This window comes from Lepeophtheirus salmonis, chromosome 7 (genome assembly GCF_016086655.4).
Source record: "Lepeophtheirus salmonis chromosome 7, UVic_Lsal_1.4, whole genome shotgun sequence".
Classification (NCBI taxonomy): Eukaryota; Metazoa; Arthropoda; class Copepoda; order Siphonostomatoida; family Caligidae; genus Lepeophtheirus; species Lepeophtheirus salmonis.
This window is the reverse complement of record NC_052137.2, coordinates 30260412-30285253: the sequence shown is the minus strand read 5'-3', so window position 1 is coordinate 30285253 and position 24842 is coordinate 30260412. Positions and strand designations below refer to the sequence as shown.

Sequence of the window (24842 nt, the reverse complement as noted above, 5' to 3'; positions counted from 1 at the left end):
TTGGAATAATTTTGTCATTTTTTCTAGCGAATTCGACATTATATGGATTGGTCTATCAATACAGTCCAGTACTTGGTTCTCAAGGAAATACATGCAACGTTCCTTGAAAATTTTCTCAATATTGCTTCAAACTTCTCAAAAAAACCGGATGATGGTAATTTTAATTTTTTTTTTCTGGGCCCAGAAATTATATGTACATATGTGGCATGTCAACACGAAAATAGTCTTAAAAAAAAGAAGAACATTATGCAGGCTAATATTTCATATCCACAAATTTTAGCTATAGTTTAGAACCTTTATTTGATGAATGATTCTTTGGTGCATTTTCAAATTAAATCTGTCAATTTTTCATTTTTTTATTAGGACGATCAATTTTGAATACTTAAAGTGCAATTTGGGGCATACTCAAAGGGTTAATAAGAATAGTCGTTTAATTGACGAATTATCATATGAGGCAAAAACCGTCAAAAAATTTAAATACGGCAATACTGAGTGGTCCATTAAATTTGAACACATTGAATTTTAAACTTCAACAAGATATAATTTATTAGTTAACAATATAATTTCAACAAAATTAGTACTATAAAAATATACGTAAGCTAGAAAGCTCAAGCTTATTTGTTTCTGTAACTAATTGTTTATGATTTAATACCTATATCGAAATATGAATTAATTTCAATCACTCAACTTTAATTAATTATTGAATGAGTAAGTGTTTAAATATTAACGGACCACCCGGTATTTCTACAATCTTTGTATCTTCAAACATTTCCTTTTTAGGCATAGGAGGAACAATACCATGATAAATTTGTAAATACGGCAAGGATTTTTTTTATAATACATTTTGAGAACACAACTTTTACGTGCATTATCTCACTTGTATAAAAGAAACAATTTAAGTAACAGAACCTCATCATTTGGTAAGGAAATTTCTCGGTATTTGAAGATATGCTGCTTCTTGAAATAAACTCCTAACTCGTTCATGTTTGTGACTAGTCCCCTATCACCCTTGACTAACAGTTTGTTGCCAAATTTTTGAAAAGAAAACTTTTTTTTGGCAATTAAATTATTTTTTTGTCACAATTTTGAATTTCCTAGAGAGTGGGGCACAAAACTTGCAGTAACATGAATAAATTACGAAAAACATGATTTTGATTAACTCAAAGAAGGAAATATGGTGAATAAAATAAGGCTATGTTTAGAAAAGATTCAGGAGATAAAGTAGCCTGTTGAACTTGTCTCAATCCAAACTGATATGATAATAATTAGAACCACCGCAACTTTTGGACTGCTATCAGGATTAAAGTCACCCTGTCAATCACTGTGGCTCTAGTAGTGTAGGCCACTCTAATTTTATATTTGGATATTTTTGCAAATATGATGGAAAGAACTTGAAAACGTAAATGAGTTTAAAATACTGGGTTCAATTCGAGCCATGGACAACAAATATTTGGAACGAATTGAAGGAAATATTTTGAATAAAATTATATTATATTCAGGCTTGTTGATCAGAGTTTTTTTCTGATCGGTGAACAATTGCGATATGGTGATATTATATTGTTGATGGCAATATCACAATCGGTCCTTATCTTTATATCGCTATATCACAACATAATTAGCAAAAAAATTGCAATCCGATTAATTTGTAAAAAATTATATATTATGATATAGTGCCGTGATTCTGTAGAACGGGTTTTGTTTTGAGACTGCTCTAGATACTGCTTTTTATGATTTTGGTCTCGTCTCAGTCTCAAAACCTCAAAGTCTCGGTATTGGGTTTAATTCACTCGATTTTTGTCTCGGTCTAGATTTTCGTCTCTAACTGTATAATCTTGGCCTTGACTTGGTCTCGATCCTTATAGATGTCAAGGAACTGATTTCGGGTGATATTTATAAATATCAGTGCCAGCAGCGAGCGTTTGTTCTTCATGGCCAAATAGATCATGAGGAAGACTAGACAAAGGCTGAGAGACGACAACTTTGAGAACCAGCTTCTGTTAATGTCAAATAAAGAGCTATACGAGAAATGATATATGTAGATATTTTATTATTCGCCGGCAGACTATTTCTTAGTTATTTCTACATATATTTTATTATTCGTTGGTAGACTATATTTTAGCTTATTACTACATATATATTTATTTTTTTATTATAGTAAAATATTTATCAAAAAATACATTTGAAAAAGGTATATAAATCGTTTATTCAAGTTAATAAGGTATATATATACATATGTTACGGGCAATGCAGAAAATAGAAAGTTTTCTCAAATACCTGGGCAATGTGCAAAATGCCGTTAGAGCGGTCAATGTGCAGAATGCCCTAGCAATCTATAAAATTTCAAATCGAGTGGTCAATGGTCACTTTAACTTCATTTACATTTTCAGGTGAAATGATGTTGGGTAATTTGATTATTAAAAAAATGCATTCCAAGCAATTTGATCCTTAAAGATCAGATTAAGTTAAAATTTTATTAAAAGCAATTAGATAATATAGTGCAGAGATGTCCAACCTGTAAATCGCGAGCCCAATTGCGGCCCACTTAGTGTTAAGGTGTGGCCCACCACTCATGCTCACTTCTAGTATTATTTTTTAGCAAAATTGTTCCAATATCATAAAAACTCGTAGAAATACATAGAAACATTAAAAAATATTTGACGGTATCTCTTATTTTCTGAGACTCTAACAGGGTTACCATATTAGCTTCTTTTATGCAGTTTGGCATTGAAAAATTAGATTGGGCCTTTTGTTATACTTGGTCTAAAATTGAAATATATTTGTATATAACATTCTTGTTTAATATAGGCATTTTTCAAGAAATTTAACAAAATATCTTCTGCGGCCTTTTAAAATATGTATAGTGGTAATGTGGCCCATTATATTAAAAGGTTAGAGATCCCTGATCTAGTGCATTTTCATTGATATTGATATTGTATTCAGACAATCAAACTAAAGTATCATAAGAAATTGTAACAAAAGACTCCATATTATTTTGCAAAATATCTCTCGGCCAACAGGTTGAACAGGTGGACTATCTCCACCACTATCTTGAGTATCAAGGATCCCTCAAATATATTATAATATACCCCGGCCTACAGGTTACACTAATGAACCGCTTGTCTAAAAAGGGGATCAAAATCTATCGCCATCACTATCCTAAGTATCAAGTACCCCTTCTAATATCCTATGATATATCCCAGACCACAGGTTGTGCAAGTGAACCACTGGTCAAGAAGGTGGATTATTACCCATCACCACAGCTTCCCTAAGCAACAAAGACCCATTTTAATACCCCACGGATTGTACAAAAGAACTGCAGGTTCAAGAGAGGTGAGTTATTACCTACCAGTACAGCTCCCCTGAGCATCAATGGCACCTTTTAATATCCTATAATATACGTTTTATAATACTATGGGTTATGCAAGTGAACAGCTGGTCGAAAAAGTGAGTCATTAGTCACAGCCACCGCTTCATTGAGCATTAAGAGCCTTTCTAATCGTCCTTAATAGACCTCGTCCCATGCGTTGAACAAGTGAAGTTGTCCATGGAAATCCTCATCACTCACAATCTCAGGAATCATATGAGAGAGCAAATTGAGACATTCAAGACATTCTTAAGATGTTGTAACTTGACAACAAGACAAATAAGTTGGCTGATGGACAGTGGTTGGTTCAGTATGCCAAGAATTACCGCTTTTAATCTGGTATTGGGCGAACTTCATACTGAGTAACGTATGGCCAAGTCATGAGGCCTTACATTTATCCAAAGAGTGTGATATAACCATGGAGTAGCATCTATTAGAGATGTTTGGAAATATAGACCAGGAAAGACCCAAAGTGGAGGGCATAGAGAGTACACCAGTTGATGAGAAAAAATGGGTATTCTGTCAACAATCTGTATCCTGAGAATAAAATTGCTCAATCTGTAGCCTTAAATTTCACATTTCAGAACCTTCCAGCGTTATCATAGGCAAAATGAAGATGATTGGAAATATCTTAAGTGCTCACATTGACAATCTGCACAGGCAAGAGCAAGAAGAAATGAGCTAATCAGAAGTAAGAGGAATATTTAAGGAGTTTAAGGTAGGATACTGCGTCAAAGTCAAAGTTCCAAGTATCGACCGTGGAAAAACTGAGCTAATCACCAGTAAGAAGAACATTTAAGGAGTCTAAGGTAGGATACTGCGTCAAAGTCAAAGTTCCAAGTATCGACCGTGGAAAAACTGATCCCTACTAAATCTTGGCTGTTGTGATCCATGTTGAAGAGAACGGAAATTATAGATTAAGGACAAAAATGGATGTCTTAAAACAATTCAATATAAGAAAGCAGTTTGGGCCTTGCAAGGATTTATTCATCAGTGTTGATGAAGTTTCTAGAAGTTACATTGCGACTTTTGTCCACCTGCACAGCCTGTTGGCCGAGGAATATTTAGTAAAATAGAATTGCATTTATCGTGACGATTTCTTATCATACAATAGTTTGATTGTGTGAATACTATATAAATGACAATGAAAATAAATTAGAGTATCAAATTGCTTGCAATGAAATTGTATATCAATCAAATCCTTAATGATCAAATTGCTTGCGATAAATTTTTTAATAATCAAATTACCCACTATCACTTCACCTGACAATATAAATGAAGTTAAAATGACCATTGACCACTCTATTTGAAATTTTAAAAATGACCGGCATTTTGTACATTGCCTGCTCTAAGAGGCATTTTTCCAAATGCCCTATTTTCCACATTGGCCGTAACACATATATAGGTTTAAAGAAATTGTATATTTGAATATGATAGCGATTAAATTTATCGGATCGCTGATTACAAATGGCCCTGATCGTTATATCGCAGTGAATATCTGTTCACACTTTTTTCCTGATATCTCACAAGCTCCTGATCTTCTGCTGTATTTTAATGATTATCATATCATTATACTCTGCGATGATATGGTCGTCTAGTCGTTTTGGAATAATACATTTTAGCAAGGAAACCTACAATCAATAACTTAGTTATCAAAATTAATATTACTGTATACCAAAATTTGGCCTAACAATAACTTGCCAAGAGGAATCCACCTATTCGTCTCCTTGCTTAAGTCTTCTTATTTCTTTGGAAAGAGTTCCTAGATGAGTTTTGGACTGGTTCTCATCCTCAACTTACTCAAACAACTGTGCGTCCAAAATGACTGAAAGCTTTGGTGAGTAACTGTCAACAGATGCTAGATTGATGTAACTAACTTTTATTCACAAGTGCTGCCATTTTCACGTTGAGATTGGAAACTTTACAAACCACCCTCGTAACTCCCCAACAAATCATTTATGTTACTCTTTTTCCTTCATGAGCACACACACTCGTGGTTACAATTTATACTTAGATGTACTCTCCACTAGATATAAAAAACTGCGACTTTTGAGCCATTAAATTTTAAATGAGGAGTATCAACGCCTTATTTTGTAAAGCCCAGAACAACATATACAGTTTTCCTGATATAAGAGTGCTTATAATCGTTTGTATTTTTTAGCTGGAATTGATATTCTGCAGAGTGAATTTTCTTTTTCTATGCTTTTGTCATCTCATAACCAATACGTGATATTTTAAATACAATATTTTGTATTCAATATGTCCCCCTTCACAAGCAAAAACAGCCTTGACGCGCCAGCAAATCGATTGACAGTGTACATGGTGTACCACACTATCATGATGCCAGCTCCGTGCGAATCCAAATTTGGATGAGAGGTGTGGCTGATCTTTTTCTTCAAGACACCCTAAACTGTGAAGTTCAAGGAGTTGAGGTCAGGGATCGAAGAGGGCAACATAAAGGCGGGCCAGAAGTCAGCCATATTGTTGCTGGATAAGCTTTGGATCTTCTTTGCTGTAATGGGTTTCAAAATGTTGTAAGTGGTACGAATGGAGATGCCAACAGTCTCTCCAACCTTCTTAATACAGACACCGGCGCCAAGGAAATCACACACGTGTTGCCTCTTTTGATGTTTCTCCGACATTTTTACACTTAGAGACATGGTATAAAACAAAACTTTTTATTTGAGCTGTCGTTTGGTTAATTTATAAGACCTTGTAAATAAAGATAAATGTGATAAATTCGTAATTAAATGCTACAGCAAGTTTTTGGTCCACAGTCTGTATATTCAAAATTGAGTCTTTCTTTAAAAAATAATCTTCTCAAATTATTCGGTAAAATCTTGTCACTTTAAAAGAAAATTTAACCTTGTATTTTTCAAAAAAAAGGTTTTGTCTTGTTTGTCAATTTTCTAAAAATCCTAGCAACTGTCCGGATTTGGTTCATTGCAAAATTAATATGTTCAGACGTGTGAGCCCCGTTTTATGTGAAAGTTCATCCTAAGAAATATTCATGTTTTAAACTACAAATGTATTCATGTATTTAAATGCAATTTATGTTAATATTAAATAATGAATTCCATGTTTTCTTATAGGTTTTGACTACTGGGATCCATTTAAAAGTAAGTTGTAGCTGAAGAACACCAATAAAACAATCCATCTTTATCTCTTTAAAAAACTAAGAGAGATAAATTACTTTTTAAGAAAACTGCATCGTTCATGATTCGTATTGGGTGATCATCTTCCTCTTTCTCAATAAATGTTTATCTGTATATTTAATTTTGACTACTTACATTCATAAGTACATAATGTACATTAGGCTGGGTCATGTTGAGGGGAATTAATCATCTTTTTTTATTTGGAAATCGGAGTTTGGGGAAAAGTTGTGGTTTAATATATAAACAATTGAGGTAAACTCCAGAGAAGGTATTTGAGAGGCTCCCCAAAAAAAATCCCGTTGTTCAAAAAGTCTTGGAATGTTATTAAAATGAATATTTAAGAGATTTTGTAGCCATTTTTATGTAAACAACCTTTTTTCGCAATAAAAAAAATCCGGAATCTATTTCAATCTGGAAATCTAAGGATCATCTAATTATCAACAGACAACATGATAGGTATAAAACCCGTGATAAATCTCGGGAATGCAGGATCAAAATAGAGAAATCTGTTTTCTAACCCTCTAGACCGTTTGGTTGCTGACTGAGAGCCTTCTAGTATGGCCGACACGGATTAGAACGGTAAACTCCTTTCTTTTGTTTTCCATTTCCCGCTTAAGAGTATTTAATCTGACCTAAGTAGCTGGGGTCACATCTAAAACTATTTCGCCAAAAAGTTCGAACCGGATGTATATAAGAAAAAACTACGTTATCTCTTAAATTTTTCTTTTGATATCATTCCAAGACTATTCGAGCACCCAGTAATGTACACTTTTAAATTGTTTATATGTCATATAATTTATTTATTTTGTGAGGAGATCTTTAAGACAAGATTACTCTACATACTTATTTATATGAAGATTGACTATTTATTAAGTATTGGTAATGATTAATAATTATGATAAACAAAATTGTAACATGATTGTTTCCCACCCTTGATGCATTAAGATGAAAATATCACAATGTTTGACTAAAAATACAAAATCTAATTTGTTGGACTGATTTTTTTATTTATTAATCAGAACAAATATTGAACTTTTTGATTATTATTATAGGTTAAAAATACGAATTCGTTTCATGTACAGGAATTAAATTTCTACCTATAATTCCTATTGAGATAAAAATATTAAGAAAATAAATATATATAAATAAAGTTTTCACTGAATTGAGGAACCTTCAAAGTACGTTCAATCGTTTTGAAATGTCACATGGAATAGTCTTTCAATGTATGTATTACAAATTTCCCAATATCCATCATTATTAATTTCTCAAATTCTGATTTTAGACCCACCCTATTAAATGAAGGAAAAATAATCCCAATGTGCATGCTTATGTATGTATGTAATGATAAATTAAATTACGTTTCCTCATTATTAATGAAGTCCTTTGAGATCTTTCTAAATAGATCATAATTGAGAACGTAGAAAGTATTTACTTATTCGTCAATGTTTTATCATAAATGTTTTTTAGATTACATGGAGCAAAGTACCTACATATATCTAGAAGTAACGGCTCTATCACTTGGTCTTTGAAGTGAACGGTGAGAACCGGCTCCCCAACAATCAGGAGCCATCTCAGAACACTCCCAGATTTAAAAAAAAAAAAAAAAAAAAAATTTTGAGTTTTATTATTTAAAAAAATTCATCAGAATGACAAAATTTGAAACCAAAATAGGATGAATTTTTTTTAAGGAATTCTATTCTGAAACAAAGGTCATTCGGGCAAACTATAAGGAAGAGGATTTCAATTATCGATTCGGCTCCCTCCCTTTATTTACAAAATACGAGTAATCCATCAGCTTCAGGCATACATACATTAAATTGCCAGGTGCTCTGTAATTATCAGAATTACAATGATTAATTGTTCATTTATTATTTATAATAGTCTCTGACATTATCATTCTCAAAAAGGGTTTGCCAATGGACAATAAAATTACAAGCCATAAGGATTACATGTCCCTGGAAAAAACAATACAAAAATTATACAATTAAAATGTTGATCATTCTTGGAATATTACATTATTGCATTGTCTCATCCCAAGTACTGTAAATCCTTCATTTTGGTTACAACTTGTACAAAACATATATATATATAAATTAATAACTATTCTCTTAATAATAATTGGCAGTTGGTACCAATAAAATTGCTGAAGACTAGCTACTGTATGGTTTTTCAAATTTATTTTTTTTCCTTTTGACAATAGAGCCTCAGAGTGGATAAAAAAGCTAGTTGAGAGTAAAAGCAATCAGAAACACACCATGTCAATCCAAGAACTTTTTTTTTACTATTGTTATATTTAAATTTATATATTACCTTTTCACAAAAGATCCTTCCGGAAAAATGGGGTTTGTCCTACAGCTGACCCAGACATTGACCTTCTAGATGAAAATTTACCTACTCTAAATGAACACACGCTTCATTCATTTTTAATTACGAGAATTAATGTAGATTTTGAGGAACATTGTAGTTTTTTTTTCTTGGTCTGGAACAACGGAACAAGTATAAAATATTTACATATCTAAAATTAGTTTATCATTTAAAACTTCCATTCAGAGCTTTTGGTTTCTTGTCAATCGAGACAAGTCTATAAATGTTAGACACAAATTTCAGTGTACTAATATTAGCTATCGTTCATTCCCACGACAAATAAATATTGTTTAATTCTTATTCTTCCATTCTGTGAATAAGAACATTTCATGAATAAATTAATATCATTCTCTTCTTTCTCCTCACACAGTATACAAATACTTGTACCGTTCTTTTTCACCCATTTATTTGTAGGCAGTAAATTTGTAGTCAGCCTATAATTTACCCACTATATGTAATGAGAAACCAGAGAATTTTGCATGCAGTTTAAAATCCCCATGACACTTCTATTATCCCCCGTATCTTCCTGAATTTTTCTACAAGTCTTAAACCAGATGAGGTAGGTGGAGTTACACGTGGTTCTTGATCCTTTCATTCGATATACTTTTTATTGAGTGGAAATATACACTTGCATGTATTTCAGGACACCCCAAGACACATTCTTTTAAATACGTATATATATATATATCAAAATGAAACCCATTTTGTAACTCCTCCAATCTTATACTGTGCTCCCCAAGGATCCTTAATTATCTTGGTTTTCGAACCAGAAGTTCATTTCATACTCAATAAAATGTTTACAATTCCAGTAGTTTTTTTGGGAGTAAAAAGATAAAATATATATTGCAGAATCGTTCCACCATTAATCTAGTAGGTAATGTCCTTGTACTTTTTTTATGACATTAGAAATTGAGGAGCCCGAGACAAAGACCTGTGTGTCTATTGATGAATGGATAGATGTTTGGGGTATTTTGGTGGGAAAGGCGAAAAACCTGGCAGACTTTCCAATGTGGCTTCAATGCTATCCCAAAGTTCTTTTTGAAATTATAAACCGATCAGGTAAGTACTTTGATATATATCTATATCAGGGGTGTCTGCAGGGGGAAGGGGTCCCCTCCCCCCCAAAAAAAAAAAGATTTTTAATAGAAAATTTAATATTTCAATTTTTTTTTTCAAGAAATTAAAATTTTCAATTTTTCTTTCCAAAAAATTTAACTTCAAGTGAATAGCAATTGATTTTTGAAATTTTTCTCCAAAAAATTTTAATTTTTCAATTAAAAAAATATATAAAAAACCAAAGCCCTCCCAAAATATAATCCTGTGGACGCCCCTATATATAGGTTGATTATCCATAGCATGTTCTGCTCTTAGGGACTGGAACTATTTCCAAGAGTGAGCTACAGTATTTCTACACAGCGTTCATGGATGTGGGAAAGTTGGGAGAGGAACATTTGGATGAAATTACGAATAATGCTTTTACTGCTTTGACCTCTGTAAGTAAAGTTATTTAAGACTTGTATCCACTTGTTGTAAGATTCGGGCTCTAAGGTAAGAAGAGATAATAACAGAGTTGAAATAATAATAAAACAATAGACAAAAAAAAATATGTATGTCAATTAATTTATCTCCTTCACACACTCTCGATCACAAAATGAATAGGATTGCACAAGGAGCCCTAGGGAATAAAACTCTGTAATTTATCTCTACATAAATCTCATTTCTCACAATAACTGAGTCAAAAGAGGAACATTGTGCACACAGTCAACGTTAAGCCTGTAAGAATTCAAGGTGATCTTTTTACCCTCATTAATGTGTTTATCGCCTTCTTCCTTTGAGTCTATTTATCCCAAACTATCTGTAAGACATAATTTTAAGGACTCATTTTTGATCTAGAAAATTAGACATTCCAGCATTTGAACTTGGGACAAGATCATAATATGCATTTAAGTAGAGTCTCGCCTAAATTATGTCCCTAGGGGGAATTCAAAATTATGACATTCATAACGTCACACTATAAAACAGCAGTATTAAGGATTTCACTAAACTTTTTTTCTTTTTTTTTTTCAAATGTTTTCACAATTAGAATGGGGAACAAGCTCTTACGTTTCACGTCTATAAACTCTCCTTCCTTAATTTCCTACTCGGGAAACAACCTAATGGTCCAGGACAGTACGTTTTTGGAACCGTTGTTCCCCAAAAGCCAGTTGTTAACTTCCCAATCGACTATTCTGCTATGAATTCCACAGAAGAAGACATGGAAAATTTTGGGTAACGGGTTTAATTATATATAAACATCTTTAACTATGGATTTTTTTTTCTTTCATTCAAGGCATGAAAAACTTCAAAAGGGAACTCGTCGTTCCATCATTGTCTGAGGATCCAAAGAGATTATTTAAAATCGAAGGAAACCCCCACAATTATTTTTAAACCATCTACCAATCCATTCCTACTTTGTAATTTATTAAATAAAAGTTTTAGTCTATTGATTTTTTCTAATAAAAAACAGAATACTCAATCAATAGTGTAAGCCAATAAATTTGATCTTCATTTAATAGGGAGGGATTAATCCATTCAACTTATTCATAGACAGTTGTCTAAGACTAGGAAATTGTAGAAAGCGGGAACGGTTTTTTTATAGTTGACAATATCAATATTAATAAAATACAAGGTTGACTGATGTTTGATTTCCACCACACTTTTAATGTTGACGTCATAGTAGATGAGTGGTTGCGTGTTTTGTCTGTTTTTCTTCCCCAGCAATCGATACTATATATCAAATTGAAAATTCTAGTAATAGTGACGTCATAGACTATGAGTGGGCACGTGTTTTGTCAAAATCAGCTTATCCTGCTCAGCAGTCTGTACAATACATGAGATTGAAAATAATAGCAAGCCCGATTACATGATGGCAATAACCTTGTATTTCTATTAACCTTGGACAATCTGAACAGGATTTTTTTTTAATGAGTGAAAAGATAGTATTCAGCTAGAATTAAATCTGAGGATTCGATGAAGGACTTGGACATGACTTGATATTTTACTTGGACTTGCAGCCTAAGGACTTTGTCCCAACTCTGATTAATGGTGTGGCGTAAGCTGCAGAAGTGGAAACGACATTCAGAAATCTTTGGAAGCTATGGGTTAAAGATATATGTAGAACTGATTAGACACCTACTAGAATTCAAGTGTGAGCTCATAAAATTTTTGAATAGGGACTTTTCAAAAAAAACTATTCTAAAAGAACTCATATCGTTTTACTTTTCATGAACTAATGAAAAGACCCAAAGATAAATGTAGTTCAAAAAATACTTGTACCCGAAATACACTCCTTAAACTTGCTAAAGGTGAAATATGAATTGGGTATCTTCAGAAGCAAGACACAGGAAATCATTGGAATTATTCAATGAACAAATAGACGCGTTTCATTCATTCAAACATCTCAATAATTTATCAGATATCCAATTAAGATTGTTTTTAGAGCAAGAGCTACTTTTTATCCATATCTAAATCATAAGAAGGCTCCAGTTTCAACGCTTATGTATGTATATTGTGAGGTTAAATAATGTTCAGATTGTTGATGGATTTCATAACGTCATAGCATAAATGAAAGGTAAAAAGACTATGTGGAACCAAAAAAAGAGGGTTACCAAAATTGAGGAATTGATTTCTTCTAATATCTAGTATACCAATAAGTTAAAATTTTCAAATTTTAGTCTTCACCATGAATAAGGGAGGAGACAATGGACCTTGTTTTTAGGTGCTATAGGCGTAGTAAAACTATTTGATGATTTTTAAATTGATTGAATTAATAGTTTAGAAAACGTCTAACTTCATAATTAAAAAGTCCCTCTGTTAATGTGTAAGAAAATCGAAAACGCAAGAGACATAGTGATCCTCGAGCAAATATAAGAGTGAAAAACTGTCAAATGTATCTTGATTAAATTGTATGTGTTTAAATCCAAAAACTATTGTTTTTAATATTATAATTGTATCTATAATATTGTAGCAAGTAAATGTGCATTTTATTTTTCAAATTATTGAATTAATTATTTAAACTGATGAATTTGTCCTTCAAAAATAAAGTATCAACTTCAGTTTGGGTTTGTACAAGATCATTATGTAGTAAGTTTCATTCAAATAACTAATTAATAAGAAATATTATTCTTCGATTGATCTTTCAATACTAATATGATTAATTCATAAAGTCAGTGTATATGCACAATTAGTCAAATGGATTTAAAGTTGCATAATTTAAATTTAGGGATTATAAACCAAGATCACAAAATATTATTACAAACTATACATTAAGAATAATTTATAATAAGATGTGTGTATTTTTAATAAACTTGTTTAAATTGATTTATTATTTTAATTAATATTCAAAATTAAAGAGAATTAAATTTTTATTTGTAGCTAAAAGGTTACACCTTTTAGCTACAAATAAAACTCTAGGTAGAAGGATTTTCAACATATTCTTATTAGTCAATCATACCGATGAAGAAGGTAAATTACATCTATGTGATGTTAACAATAATAGCAAAATTTGAATATCCTAGCTTTAATATTGGCAAAGATATCGTTCCTTCAAATATTGTTAGTTATATATACCAGTTCTAGTTTTTGTCCAGATGGTGTGGTCAACGATATATTACATGGATTTAAAGGAAATATGTTGTCCACTTCAAAGTAATCTCACTCAGACACAATATGCTTTTTCCAATCCTCGAAGCACTTTACGAAATAGCCTTGAACTCTTTCAGCGATGTAGTCTTTATTTCCTCAATCGTTGCAACTATCAGTCCTTTGGAGAAGAAGAACAATTTACCTGGGGCCAAATCTGGTGGCTAGGACATGATTGTGGTGAAGTTTTACGCCAAAAAATTGGACAATTTGTTTTGAAATCTCATATTCTAAACGTTCGAAAAAAATTATGGCATGAGCAAACGGATATGTCAATATCCTCAGCAAATTCTCTGATAGTTATTCGACGGTTTTGAATAACAGTTTTCTTCACTGCTTAAACGTTTTCATCTGTTGTTGACGTGCTTAGGCGTCCAGAGCGAGACTTGCCATTGGCATCTTCCAGGACATCTTGGAAGAGTTTGTAGCACTTAATTAATTTTTTTATACAAAATTTGATGCCATATCTTTATTCAGTTTCTTTCAATAGCACAAAATACTTCTATTATCCCTCTCACTAACAAAATAAACATATTATATAGCTTAAACAGTAAATATATGTTCGTGGCGAGTGTGCAAACATAAAAAAAATTGAGCATACCAAATGTACCTTGCCCGCGAAATATGATAAGTCATCTTACTTTTTAAACAGACCTAATAAAAGTTAACCCGGTAGATCTTCTTTTTGATGATCTACAAGAGAATAAAGGTTAAAAATATAATCAATTCTTTAACAATTCACTTAAACACAACAATAATACTTACTCTCACCCTATGCTCTCAATAATGAGCCTATAAAATGGTCTCGCCTTCAACGAAAACGCTCAATTAATAAATACACAAACAAATCGTTAATGGTGGAATTTTTTTTTAATTTAAAAAAGCATTTAAATATGAATACATTTAATTCGTTTAAATATATTTTTTATTATATACAACATACATTAATTTTTTTTTTTTTTTTTTGGGAGAAGGGAATTTTTAAGATGCAAATTCGACAAAATGACTTGACCAAAATTATTTAAAATTTCTTCGTATAGAAGCATTTGTTTTCTTACAAAAAGATGACGGCAGAATATTAATAATAAAAATTAATCATGTTGAAAGAACATACAGAAATCTTTAGTCATATACTTAAAAAGAGTTAATCAAAGAAAACTGACGCTATACTACAGTGAAACACAGCTGAACACAACATTTAAAGATAAATATTTGCACAAAATTGTGTTCTATTTTGTTTTTTGTTACTAAATTGACTATGGGCGTTATTATTGATAAAGAATATTGCCTTAATTGCTAATATTTAATATTGTCCTTACAAACTAAACATTTATGTAATTTTAAATCATGCTATACATTAAAACATCTTATACACGCTTCGGAAAAACCATTCTGAAATGCTAAAGGATCAACACATTGGGGACATATTTAATTTTAGCATTCCATGAATTGAAATAAACTTGTCCTTAATGACTAATATAATATTAATAGTATATAAATGACACTGGACATGCAAAAAGATTAAATTTATAAAAGTCTATGAATTCAGAAGAGATGGATCTACTAAATCCAATTGCTTTTGTTTAATGTTTTAGTAGATAATCCGTCTTGAAAGTTAATGATCACTTTTTTCTATTTTTTCTTCTGATGATGGTAAAATTATGGCAGTACAATTAAAATGAATGTATTCAATTAATTATTGAGAGAGAGAGGTAACAATAATTGAATTTATATATATGTATGTAAAAAGTATATCATTCATTTTTCCAATTCAGTCTTTTTTTCCACTTTTAAATACGTGTGCTAAATATATATCGGAACCAAATCACTACTGAAAGCGAAATAGACTAAGTAAGACATGTTGATGGTAAAGTTTATGATTGGGATATTGTATCATACAGAAATCCCCCAAAAAATATACATTTCAAGGTCTTTAAGTACGGACATTACTTAAAACATTTCCGAGTTCAGTCCCTTTCATTGGAGTAGTTTTTTTTTACCCAATATAATTGCACAAGTAAATAATTTTGACGGGAAAAAAAGATTGAATTCATAAATGAAAAATAAAAATTAGTTAATGAATCCTCAATTAACGTATAATTATAGTATTTGATACAGTATGATCATTCCATATGAATAACAAGGCCCATATAAATTATTTGCATTTACAATATGTATTAAAAATAAGTGTTCACAAAGTACGTGAGCCGTCTCGTTTGAGAGTGTCTCTTTTTATAGATGATAAATCTTTCATAAAATGGCGTTCAACAAAAAAAAAAAGGTTTTTTAAAGATTTTTTTGTATGTATAGAGAATAAAAAAAGAGGGGTTGGTTAATCTATTTGGTTGTGCCCAGGAGCTTGTTGAATAAAATATATTTGTAATAGAGATAGTAAGTATATCATCATAAAATAATTATTAAAGTAAATTTTGAAGAAAAAATATCGAATTGCATTTTTTTTTTGCAAAAGGAAAAAAAATACATTTCTGCAGTTTTTTTAAAAAGAAGTAGAAAATGCTCAGAACATGTTTTGTAAGTGTATAATATATATATATATATTGGTTTTTTAATAACTTTTTGTGATTTTTTTTTTTACTTTGTCAATATTTAAGAGTAGAGTAATTAATGTATTTGTGTTAATAATACAAAAAAAAAGTAAGTAAGGGAAATGGAAACTGTGTTATTGTTCTTGTAGTTTTGTAATTTTTTTTTTTTTTTTTTTGTAATTTTGGACCACAAACATAAGGAAAAGGAGTTATATTTTGTGCTTCTACATTGTGCCATATGTACGTACCTTCGGAAAGGAACTAAAAATGAAGAATGACTATAAGAGGGACGATGACGATTTTTAATATATTTTTAAAAAAATACCGAATAGGTTTTGCCAAAAAAATAACTTTTTAAAATTCTACACATAATTTTCTTTTATGAAGAGATGGGGGAGGAGATAGAAAGATATAAGGAGAGGAGGTTTCTTCGTTTCTAAAAAACGTACAATGAAAAAAAAAAGACAAAATAATTTGATCGTTATAGTATAATAACAATAACATTTAAAGTAATAATAGTAATAATTAATAGTAATTATAATCATAATAATCATTTTATCATATATTTAAAACACACACACAAAAAAATAACGATTTCTTTTTTTTATGTAATAGATATCTGTTAAATTCCACCGAAAATTGGTTGTTGTTCCAGCTAACAAATTCCTTGTTATTCCTTCTAAGTAAAATTTGTTTCTTTGTTCGTTTGAGTAAGTATCTATGATTGATAGTAGTAGTAGAATACATATTATCTATAAATAGGAGTAGACTCAAATTCGGCGGCGAATAATTGAAAGTTAGAGACGTTAAAACACTGTATAGTAGTCTATTATTTCCTTTGAATAATTAAAGAAAATTATCTTCAGCTGTTTCTCCATGTACACGCCGCTTCCACAAGGACTGGCTTACTTCTTCTTTTCTTCTAGATCTGAAAGATGAAGCGTGTAAATAGGTTTTTATGGTATTATATATAACTAATTAATGGCATTTCGTGAAAGAGTATTAAAATTAAAGAGGGATTGCGATCCTAATTACAATTTAAAGTATACTAAAATAAAGTCTTGTAATATTAGGTTTGGGGAAAAGTTATTTCGTATTGTTCGCTTTTTTTCAATGCTTTATAATAGTGGTCGGTCGGGGAACAGGGGGGATTTAGAAAATTTTAGGGTAATGGGAGTACTTCTTCCTATAGTTGCATGAAATAAACAAATAAACATCATGCTACTACTTTGAGATAAATTGATTTTACTTTAAGTTCTTTTGTGGTAACGCTACAAAAAGTTACGCAACCACTGCTTTATAGGGAAATGTTATAATCATCCGACTTAAGCCGAGAGTGTCCGTCCTGTTGGATAACTTGTTGTCAACGAGAATTCAACTTCATAATGCCCTTCTCATTGAAGCCCTTGCCCCTATTGGCAAATAAATCAGGACAACCATTTTTCAGAAAAATTTCCAAATTTGTACCCCCAAGCCGCTGGCCATATACTGTAGAGTGCATAAAAACTTCCCATTCGAGCAATCGGAGCTTCTAGCGCGTTATCAAATTTGTGTGCGGCCTAGCATTATCCTGATGAAACCCGATTCCTCTCCTATTCAATTTTTTTCTTGTATCCAGCCATTTAGTTAATAAGTTTTATGTTCGATGTTCAGCTCCTGGATGATCCTACGACTGCTAACATGATCTCCATATTGTTCATGATTTGATCAACATTTTCGACGACAGGGCTGCCAGTGCGTAGCGCATTATTCAAATCCACTACATAAATCGCTTGAATCACTGTTGTGTAATACGGATCAAAAGGGCTTAGGTCTCCTTATAATTTGCAAATTTTCGTGGTCGCTTTCGACGCGTTTTTACCTCCCATGTAGTAAAAATATAAAATATGGTGAATTTCTTCCTTTGAGACCTACATACTCGACACACAATAATTTACGACTGAACCGCCCAAGCGCAATACAATCCAAAAAGCGTTTGTAGTTTATACTCACACCTTTACAACGTCTTATCTAATGATCCGATGTGAACAATAATGAATAAAAAAAGGGCTGGAAATACGAAATTACTTTTTCCCCCCAACATATTTTATGTAAGTATGCAGAGATGTCTACTCGAGTCGTAACTCATTTATTCATACACGTCAATAAACTCGAGTGTATAATAGAGCGTTTTCACTGATGTCATAAATTGTATCATAACTAGTTTTGAGTCGGTCCTAGGTCTAGTGTTGTGTCGGTTCTTATTTATTCGGTACAGTCCAGTCTTAGGACCGGTCCTTGGAATTTTTCAACAAAATATCGATGATTTATTAAGCCTAATAAGATATATGAGATATATATTAAGAATATTGGACATATCTTGCAAAAAAATTCATTTTTTCATTATAGTGTAATATAAAATGAAGATATTATATTACATATTTATATAATTTGTTCAATTATATAACAGGATACTAAGGAGGGAAATGACGTCACTAGAGATCGATTTTACCTTCTTAAGGCCCCGACGAGTGGAATTGGACTGGATCTGACCGCAGTCCTGAATAACGACCAACACAACACTATCTAGGACTGATTTCTTAATCAGTCAACCCCCCACTCTTTTATTTATCGATCCTATCTTTCCCCCTAAAAATATCGATGATTTATTAAGCCAAATAAAATATATATTAAGAACATTGCACATATCTCGCAAAAAATATCGCTTTTTTTCATTATAACACGAACATACATTATTTTTTCTTAGATATATGATAAATTATATTATATAATGTAATAATTTAAAAAGGAAACCCCCTAATTTTGAACCCAATCCCCTTCCACTTCCAGCAATTTTTTTATCGGTCCGACCTTGTTTACTACTCAACGGTCCTTAGAACCGATTAATCGATTTTTTAGACCTACAGTCCCAGCTATCTTTTTATTTTCTTCACTCCTAGCTTGGATTGAAGAAAATAATGAATAATAGATAAAACCATGATAATATTTGAGTATTTTACGTTCTAGCCACTCACCTCTTACTTTAAACATCAGTTATCTTGTCTTTTTCAAAGAGGTTATGCTAAACAGCTGAAATGACGCAGTAAGGAACTATGTCGTTTAATCTGTTAGAGTAACCATAAAAGACCGATAAGGACCCGTCCTAGTACTGACAAAATTTTAATAAAAGCCAGACTGATACCTGGGACTGCAGTCTTTCTTGTTGTTTTTTTAGGACGATCCAACACTAATCAACTGAAGGAGACACCATCGGAGGGGATCATAGTTGATATTTTTATCACATAAAATTTCCAATAAATATATAATAAACTTCATTAAATTACTTTTTTTTTAAATACTTATTATGTATTGAAAATCCCTAAGAAATTGCTAGATCTCTACTATTGATTTTTGTAGTATATAATAAAACTAGGCCATAGAGGATACAACTTTTAAGTCCTTTTATTTATTGATCTCATTTTGACACTCATTAGTTCACTACTTTCTAATGAGTATAATGAGTTTTTATTATTATAAAGCTTGGTTGTTCTGGCCCCATAATGCCCGACATCAATAATGCTGACGTCACATGAAAACGCTCTATAAAGCAAGTACCATTTTCTTGTCTCTTTTATTATGTATGTGACTCTAAGAGGACTGAAGTCACATTTTTAACTTGCAAGTCTGATTCGAGTACATATCCCTGTATGAAGTTATACATGCAAATTAAATAAAGACTCTAATTTATTAGAGGGGTCGTCTATATATAATTATATATCTTAATGTAAAAATGAAATTAAAAAAACCAAAATAGGATAGAATAATTGATTAAAATTAATTAATTATATATATGTAGTATGTACAAGAAGAAGAAGAAGAATCAGCACCCTCTCCTCCCTGGAAAGATGGTTGCTATGAAATATGACATTATTGTTAACAACTAACTAATATTAATTTTAAGTAGGTACCTCAAGCACGATTAATGGTGGTCATCAAAATACACATTAAAATTCGATTAACTTGTGTTCTTTCTTTATTTTCTCAAAGATATCCTAGAGTCGCGTATGTTTTAACAAAGGGAGCGTGGCTATCTTTGCAATTTTTCCTATAAAAGAAAAAACAGAAAGTTAATTCGAATCAATATATGTATGTAATGATGTTTTTATAGGATCAGGTTGCAGTTCATTGCAAATTTACTAATAGAGAGGGGAGTGGGCGAATATAATCTATGTGTATAATTATGTAAAGGGGCGTGTACTACATTAGGAATAAACTTTGACCTACTACAATTGGAACAAACTTTGACCTCATCTAGATCCAGTATCAGGGGGGAGGGTTGAATTTTAGAACTATGAAGAAAAAAAAATTGAACAATATTTCTTTTCTGTAAAAGAAAATTTAAAAATAAAATTCTTTGGAAAAATTTCTTAAAATAAATTTCAAATATTTGAAATTTAAATTTTTGGAAAAAACTTACAGCTGTCCGCAGAAAATTAAAAAAGATTTTAAATATTAAATTTTTAAGAAAAAAAATCAAAAAATCCTCCGCTACTCACAAAAAATTTTAAATATTATATTTAGTAATAAAAGAAAAATCAAATATAAAATTTCTATTAAAAAAATCCTTAACTTGTAGTGTGGCTGCAGCCCTGCCCCCTGCCTACAAACGCCCCTGCGTATGAGTGCATCACGACCGAGTCCCCCCTGCTCATACAAGTGATTTATAAAATTAATTTCAATTTGTTTTCATTTTTAGTCGGTTGACGAGATGGAGAAACAATATAACTCATTAAGTAGAGTTAAGCTATTTTGAAATTTCTTTGAAGCCATTAAATCCAGAATTAACTATGCTAGAGCGCTATAAATTTTATCATCTGGTCCCCCCAGTCATTCAAAAATTCAAAATAGGTACGGTTGGTCCAGATCGGATAATTGGAAGCAACTACGGGGCCGTTTATGGAATATAATTTTTTTTTTATATTGTAAAATGGTAACGATCGTTTTTTACTTCATAAATTCATATAAATGCAAATATTGACATGTTAGAGTTCAAATAGCATGAAATGTCAGTAATACTAAGGGTTTCAAATGTTACCACACGTCATAAAAGATTTTTAATTTACTTGGAATAAGCCCCTATTCTTTGAGAAGGTGCTACACAGAGAAAAATGGAAAGCTAGGCCAGACAAAGCAAACTTTTTTATATACAAAAGATCAACTAATCCTGAAACCATAATTTAGCTGTAAAAACGATATTATCAACTCTGGCACCGTTTATCAAAGATTAATATTTTTCTTCATGAAGTAAAATGATTAGTCAGTGGGAGAATTGAGGCCCAAGGGGGTCATATTGAAAATTAAAATGTAATTAAATAAAAAAAAATAAAAAATTGTCACTATACACTTTTTCAGGATCTAGATGAGTTCAAAGTTTGTTCCCATTGCAGTGCACGAGGCTGTACATATATATATATATATATATAATTATTATTAGATATAATAAATTACGAAGGCTGGGTGAAAGCTTTAAAATTAAGTAGCAAAATGCGCCTGTTAGGAGATACATGATCGCAGGGATATCTTTTTCTCCGCGGAAGTTGTCGCTTTTAAGATACCATTATCATTTTCTCTCATGCAACTTTTTCAGGGGTGTCCACAAAAAAAAAACCAAATACCAAAATTTTCGAAAAAAAGTTAAAAATATAAAAAAATTTCGAAAAAAATTTCAAAATCCATAGTTATTCACAAAAAGTTAAATTTTTTTTGGAAACAAAATTCTTAAATAAATTATAAATATTAAATTTTTTGAAAAAAAAAAAATCAATAATCCTTATATTCACAGAAAGTGATTTTTTTTAGAAAAAATTGTAAGAAATATTTTTTTTTTTTAAATTTGTACATTTGGAGGGTGCTACAACCCTTACAGCCCACCCCCTGTGGACGAGCCTGTTTTTCTTCCCTTCGCTGAAAGTGTGAACTCACGGAGGTTGCAGTGTTCTTTATGGAGTAATATTCAATGCTCTTAGCAATAGACCAAAAAACATTGTCGCTACGACAACTACCTTGTCCAAATATTGATTACGTGGTCGTCGTTTCGTCACTTGCTTTATAGCTTTGGGTTGGGTGGGAAGAGAAGAGTGTCAAACATGCTTATAATTAGCTTCTAATAGAGTTCTATCGAGTCCTATTAATCTGATTAATTTTGTCCTTTGATAATTATTTTATAAGGTGAAAATTAGAAAGAAAGAGAGAGAAAGGTATCTTTTGTTACTGGAATATGGTAGTGATTGATGATATAATATGTGCTACTACAACATACAACTGACCTCGGGAGATGAAAATGGAGATGTATAAAACATGGGAAAAAATTATCTACATATTATACAGGGTGGTCCAGATACTTAGGGAAACCTTTTTAAGACTTATAATGAACGAACTAGATGGGGTAAAACCATAATTTTTGTATTATTATTTGAAAGCTACATTTAATGAGATTCAAATATTCATAATGAAATCCGTCTTTCCTGATAATCTCAGGTACTGGAAGATTTGGCAGGCCCAGCTGACCTTGTGCGGATCTAACTTTGCCATTTATTCCTTGGGCCTCTAGAGATAGAAATCCATCCATCTAAGGAATGTGAATTAAATGTACAAAACCAGTACAACGGCAAAGTTGGATCCTCACGAGGCCCCCTGGACCTGCCAAACCTTCCAGCGCGTTGTGGCCGAAGTTATCAAAAGAGAGGCGGATCTCATTATGAATAATGAAAAAGGCAACCAAAAATTATACCATTGATCCCTCAAGCAAATACTTGTCTGCTATGTACATTTAGTGTTGAGTCGGTCCACTTCATTCCAGTCTTAGGACCGGCCCTTAGGACTACCAGTACTAGAACTGATTAAACAACGAATAAATAAAGTGGAGTGACGTCATCAAGGACTAAACTTAATAAGTTTTTACGACTGATATGCGGGACTTAACTCTACCCAGACTCTAGTCTTCAGTCCTAAATAAGGACGGACACAACACTATGTCCATTAAATAAATGAACACCTTCAAATTTTAACACAAATTCGCAGGAATAAAATGAATTAAACATAGTGAAAATTAACTCCAATTAATGATTATAAAGAAGACATATATAGGTTCAGGACCACCGATGCTAGGAGGTGGTGGTTTATTATTATTTATTTATTTTTTCAAATTTTCCGACTGAAATCTTATTTTTACAGCCCTAATATGAAGACTTTTTCTTGGAAATTTGGGTCTAAAAATTCCAATCATTCAACTAATATTCAAAATTTTATGACTGACATCGCATTTTTTCTTACTCTAATCAAGCATGAGTGGTGTCATATACACCCTGTATAGCATCGTAAATAGACCCTTGTTTTCTAGTATTTTAAGTCAGTGTGCCGATTATACATATATATCAAAATAAGTCTTGTGTACTTATTTGTCCATATGTCAGTTTTCAGTGATCAATAATATAAATATATATTAAAAAAAAATTTTTTTTTTTTTTTTTTTGGGGGGCTGTTTGGAGTGGCTGGGGAGGACTCGCCATTAATATGTCAATATTTAACAAATGGGCTGAAACGTCCCGGGCTTTACAAAGAAAACACGGTTTATTTTCTCGTTCAAAATTGTTTTTTTTTAATTATTATTTTTATTCGTTTGATGGATTGGAGTCCCCATAATACTTATCAATCCTTTATTTAGCTTGAACAATATTTTTTCCTATCGAGAAGTATTGTAAAATTAAAAAACGAAATTGTTATTGATCTATTGTTTTGGAAATATCAAAAGTAGGGTATCATTTAGCACAACAGAATGTCAGGAAATTTTTACAACTGTCTTTTGAGGGTTAGTCTACACTCAAAATCATGGGAATTAAAAAGAGCCCCATAAAAGTGTAAAGCCCGATACTTTTAAAACAAAGAGTTACTACAGCTGGAAAAAAAGTCCCCCTTTTGAATACGGGCCTGCTTTTATGTTGTAGTATCACAAACCTATTAACTATTATATACACATATCATTGAGTGGCTGATCAAAAATAGTAAAAAATCTTTAAATAAAGAAGAGTCATGGTAAATATGATGCAATGGATATTTAAAGAGAGTTACTACGTTAAGGAAAAAGACGACAAAACAATTCAAAAAATAATGAAACCAACAATATTTGAACATTCAATGTAAATTATGCTCACTCTTTCACGCACCCTCGATCTAAAAATGACTATGGATTAGTGTTAGATCGGTTCTAGGACTGATTTCCCCTCGCCCCTTTCGGTCTTTTTTTTTATCAGTCCGATCTTTTATACAATAAAGCTGGGTCGTAGTATTGTATCGGTCATTATTTAGAGCTACGGCCCAGTTCCACTTGTCGGTCCTTATAAAAGGTAAAATCTATATCTGTTGACGTCATTGAGGATGGTGTTTTTCCTTCTGGATTTTTAATTATTTTGGTGTATAAAAGAATAAATTATATAAATAAGTAAAAATATAATAACTTTGTTTTTTATTGCATTATAAAGAAAACAGGAATATTTTTTTCAAGATATATGCAATGTTCGTAATATATCTCTCATATATCTTATTTGGCTTAATAATCCATGAATATTTGTATTGAAAGTTACAAGGACCGGTCTCAATGATCAACAGTCCAAAGGACAAATACAAGAGATATTAAGACAGAACTGGATCGAATAAATAAGGACCACCGACACAACACTAATGGGTCGTTACGCTTTT

General features: G+C 31.5%; 2 protein-coding genes across 10 annotated transcripts in view; one reads left to right on the top strand and one right to left on the bottom strand.

Annotated features, from left to right (window-relative positions):
• Nucleotides 1-11398, top strand: part of LOC121122017 (uncharacterized) — a 59650-nt gene extending 48252 nt beyond the window's left edge. Inside the window, exons 5-10 of the mRNA XM_040717027.2 lie at nt 28-154; nt 6457-6483; nt 9790-9942; nt 10255-10376; nt 10967-11151; nt 11213-11398. Coding sequence (XP_040572961.1) covers nt 28-154; nt 6457-6483; nt 9790-9942; nt 10255-10376; nt 10967-11151; nt 11213-11258 — 660 coding nt within the window. The 3' untranslated portion in view covers nt 11259-11398. The remainder of the gene's footprint in view (nt 1-27; nt 155-6456; nt 6484-9789; nt 9943-10254; nt 10377-10966; nt 11152-11212) is intronic.
• Nucleotides 11399-14414: 3016 nt separating this feature from the next.
• The window catches only part of LOC121121926 (uncharacterized), a 30447-nt gene continuing 20019 nt past the window's right edge, over nt 14415-24842 (bottom strand). For 4 of the 9 annotated variants that reach the window (XM_071889912.1, XM_071889910.1, XM_071889913.1 and 1 more), the window contains 2 exons: nt 20057-20193; nt 14415-17037 (listed from right to left, as the gene is read on the bottom strand). Coding sequence is in view for 5 of the 9 variants with exons in the window: in XM_071889910.1 (XP_071746011.1) it covers nt 20130-20193 (64 nt within the window). In the remaining 4 variants the exon portion in view is untranslated. The remainder of the gene's footprint in view (nt 17038-20056; nt 20194-24842) is intronic. The other 5 variants (XM_040716919.2, XM_071889909.1, XM_071889908.1 and 2 more) reach the window with 2 other exon arrangements.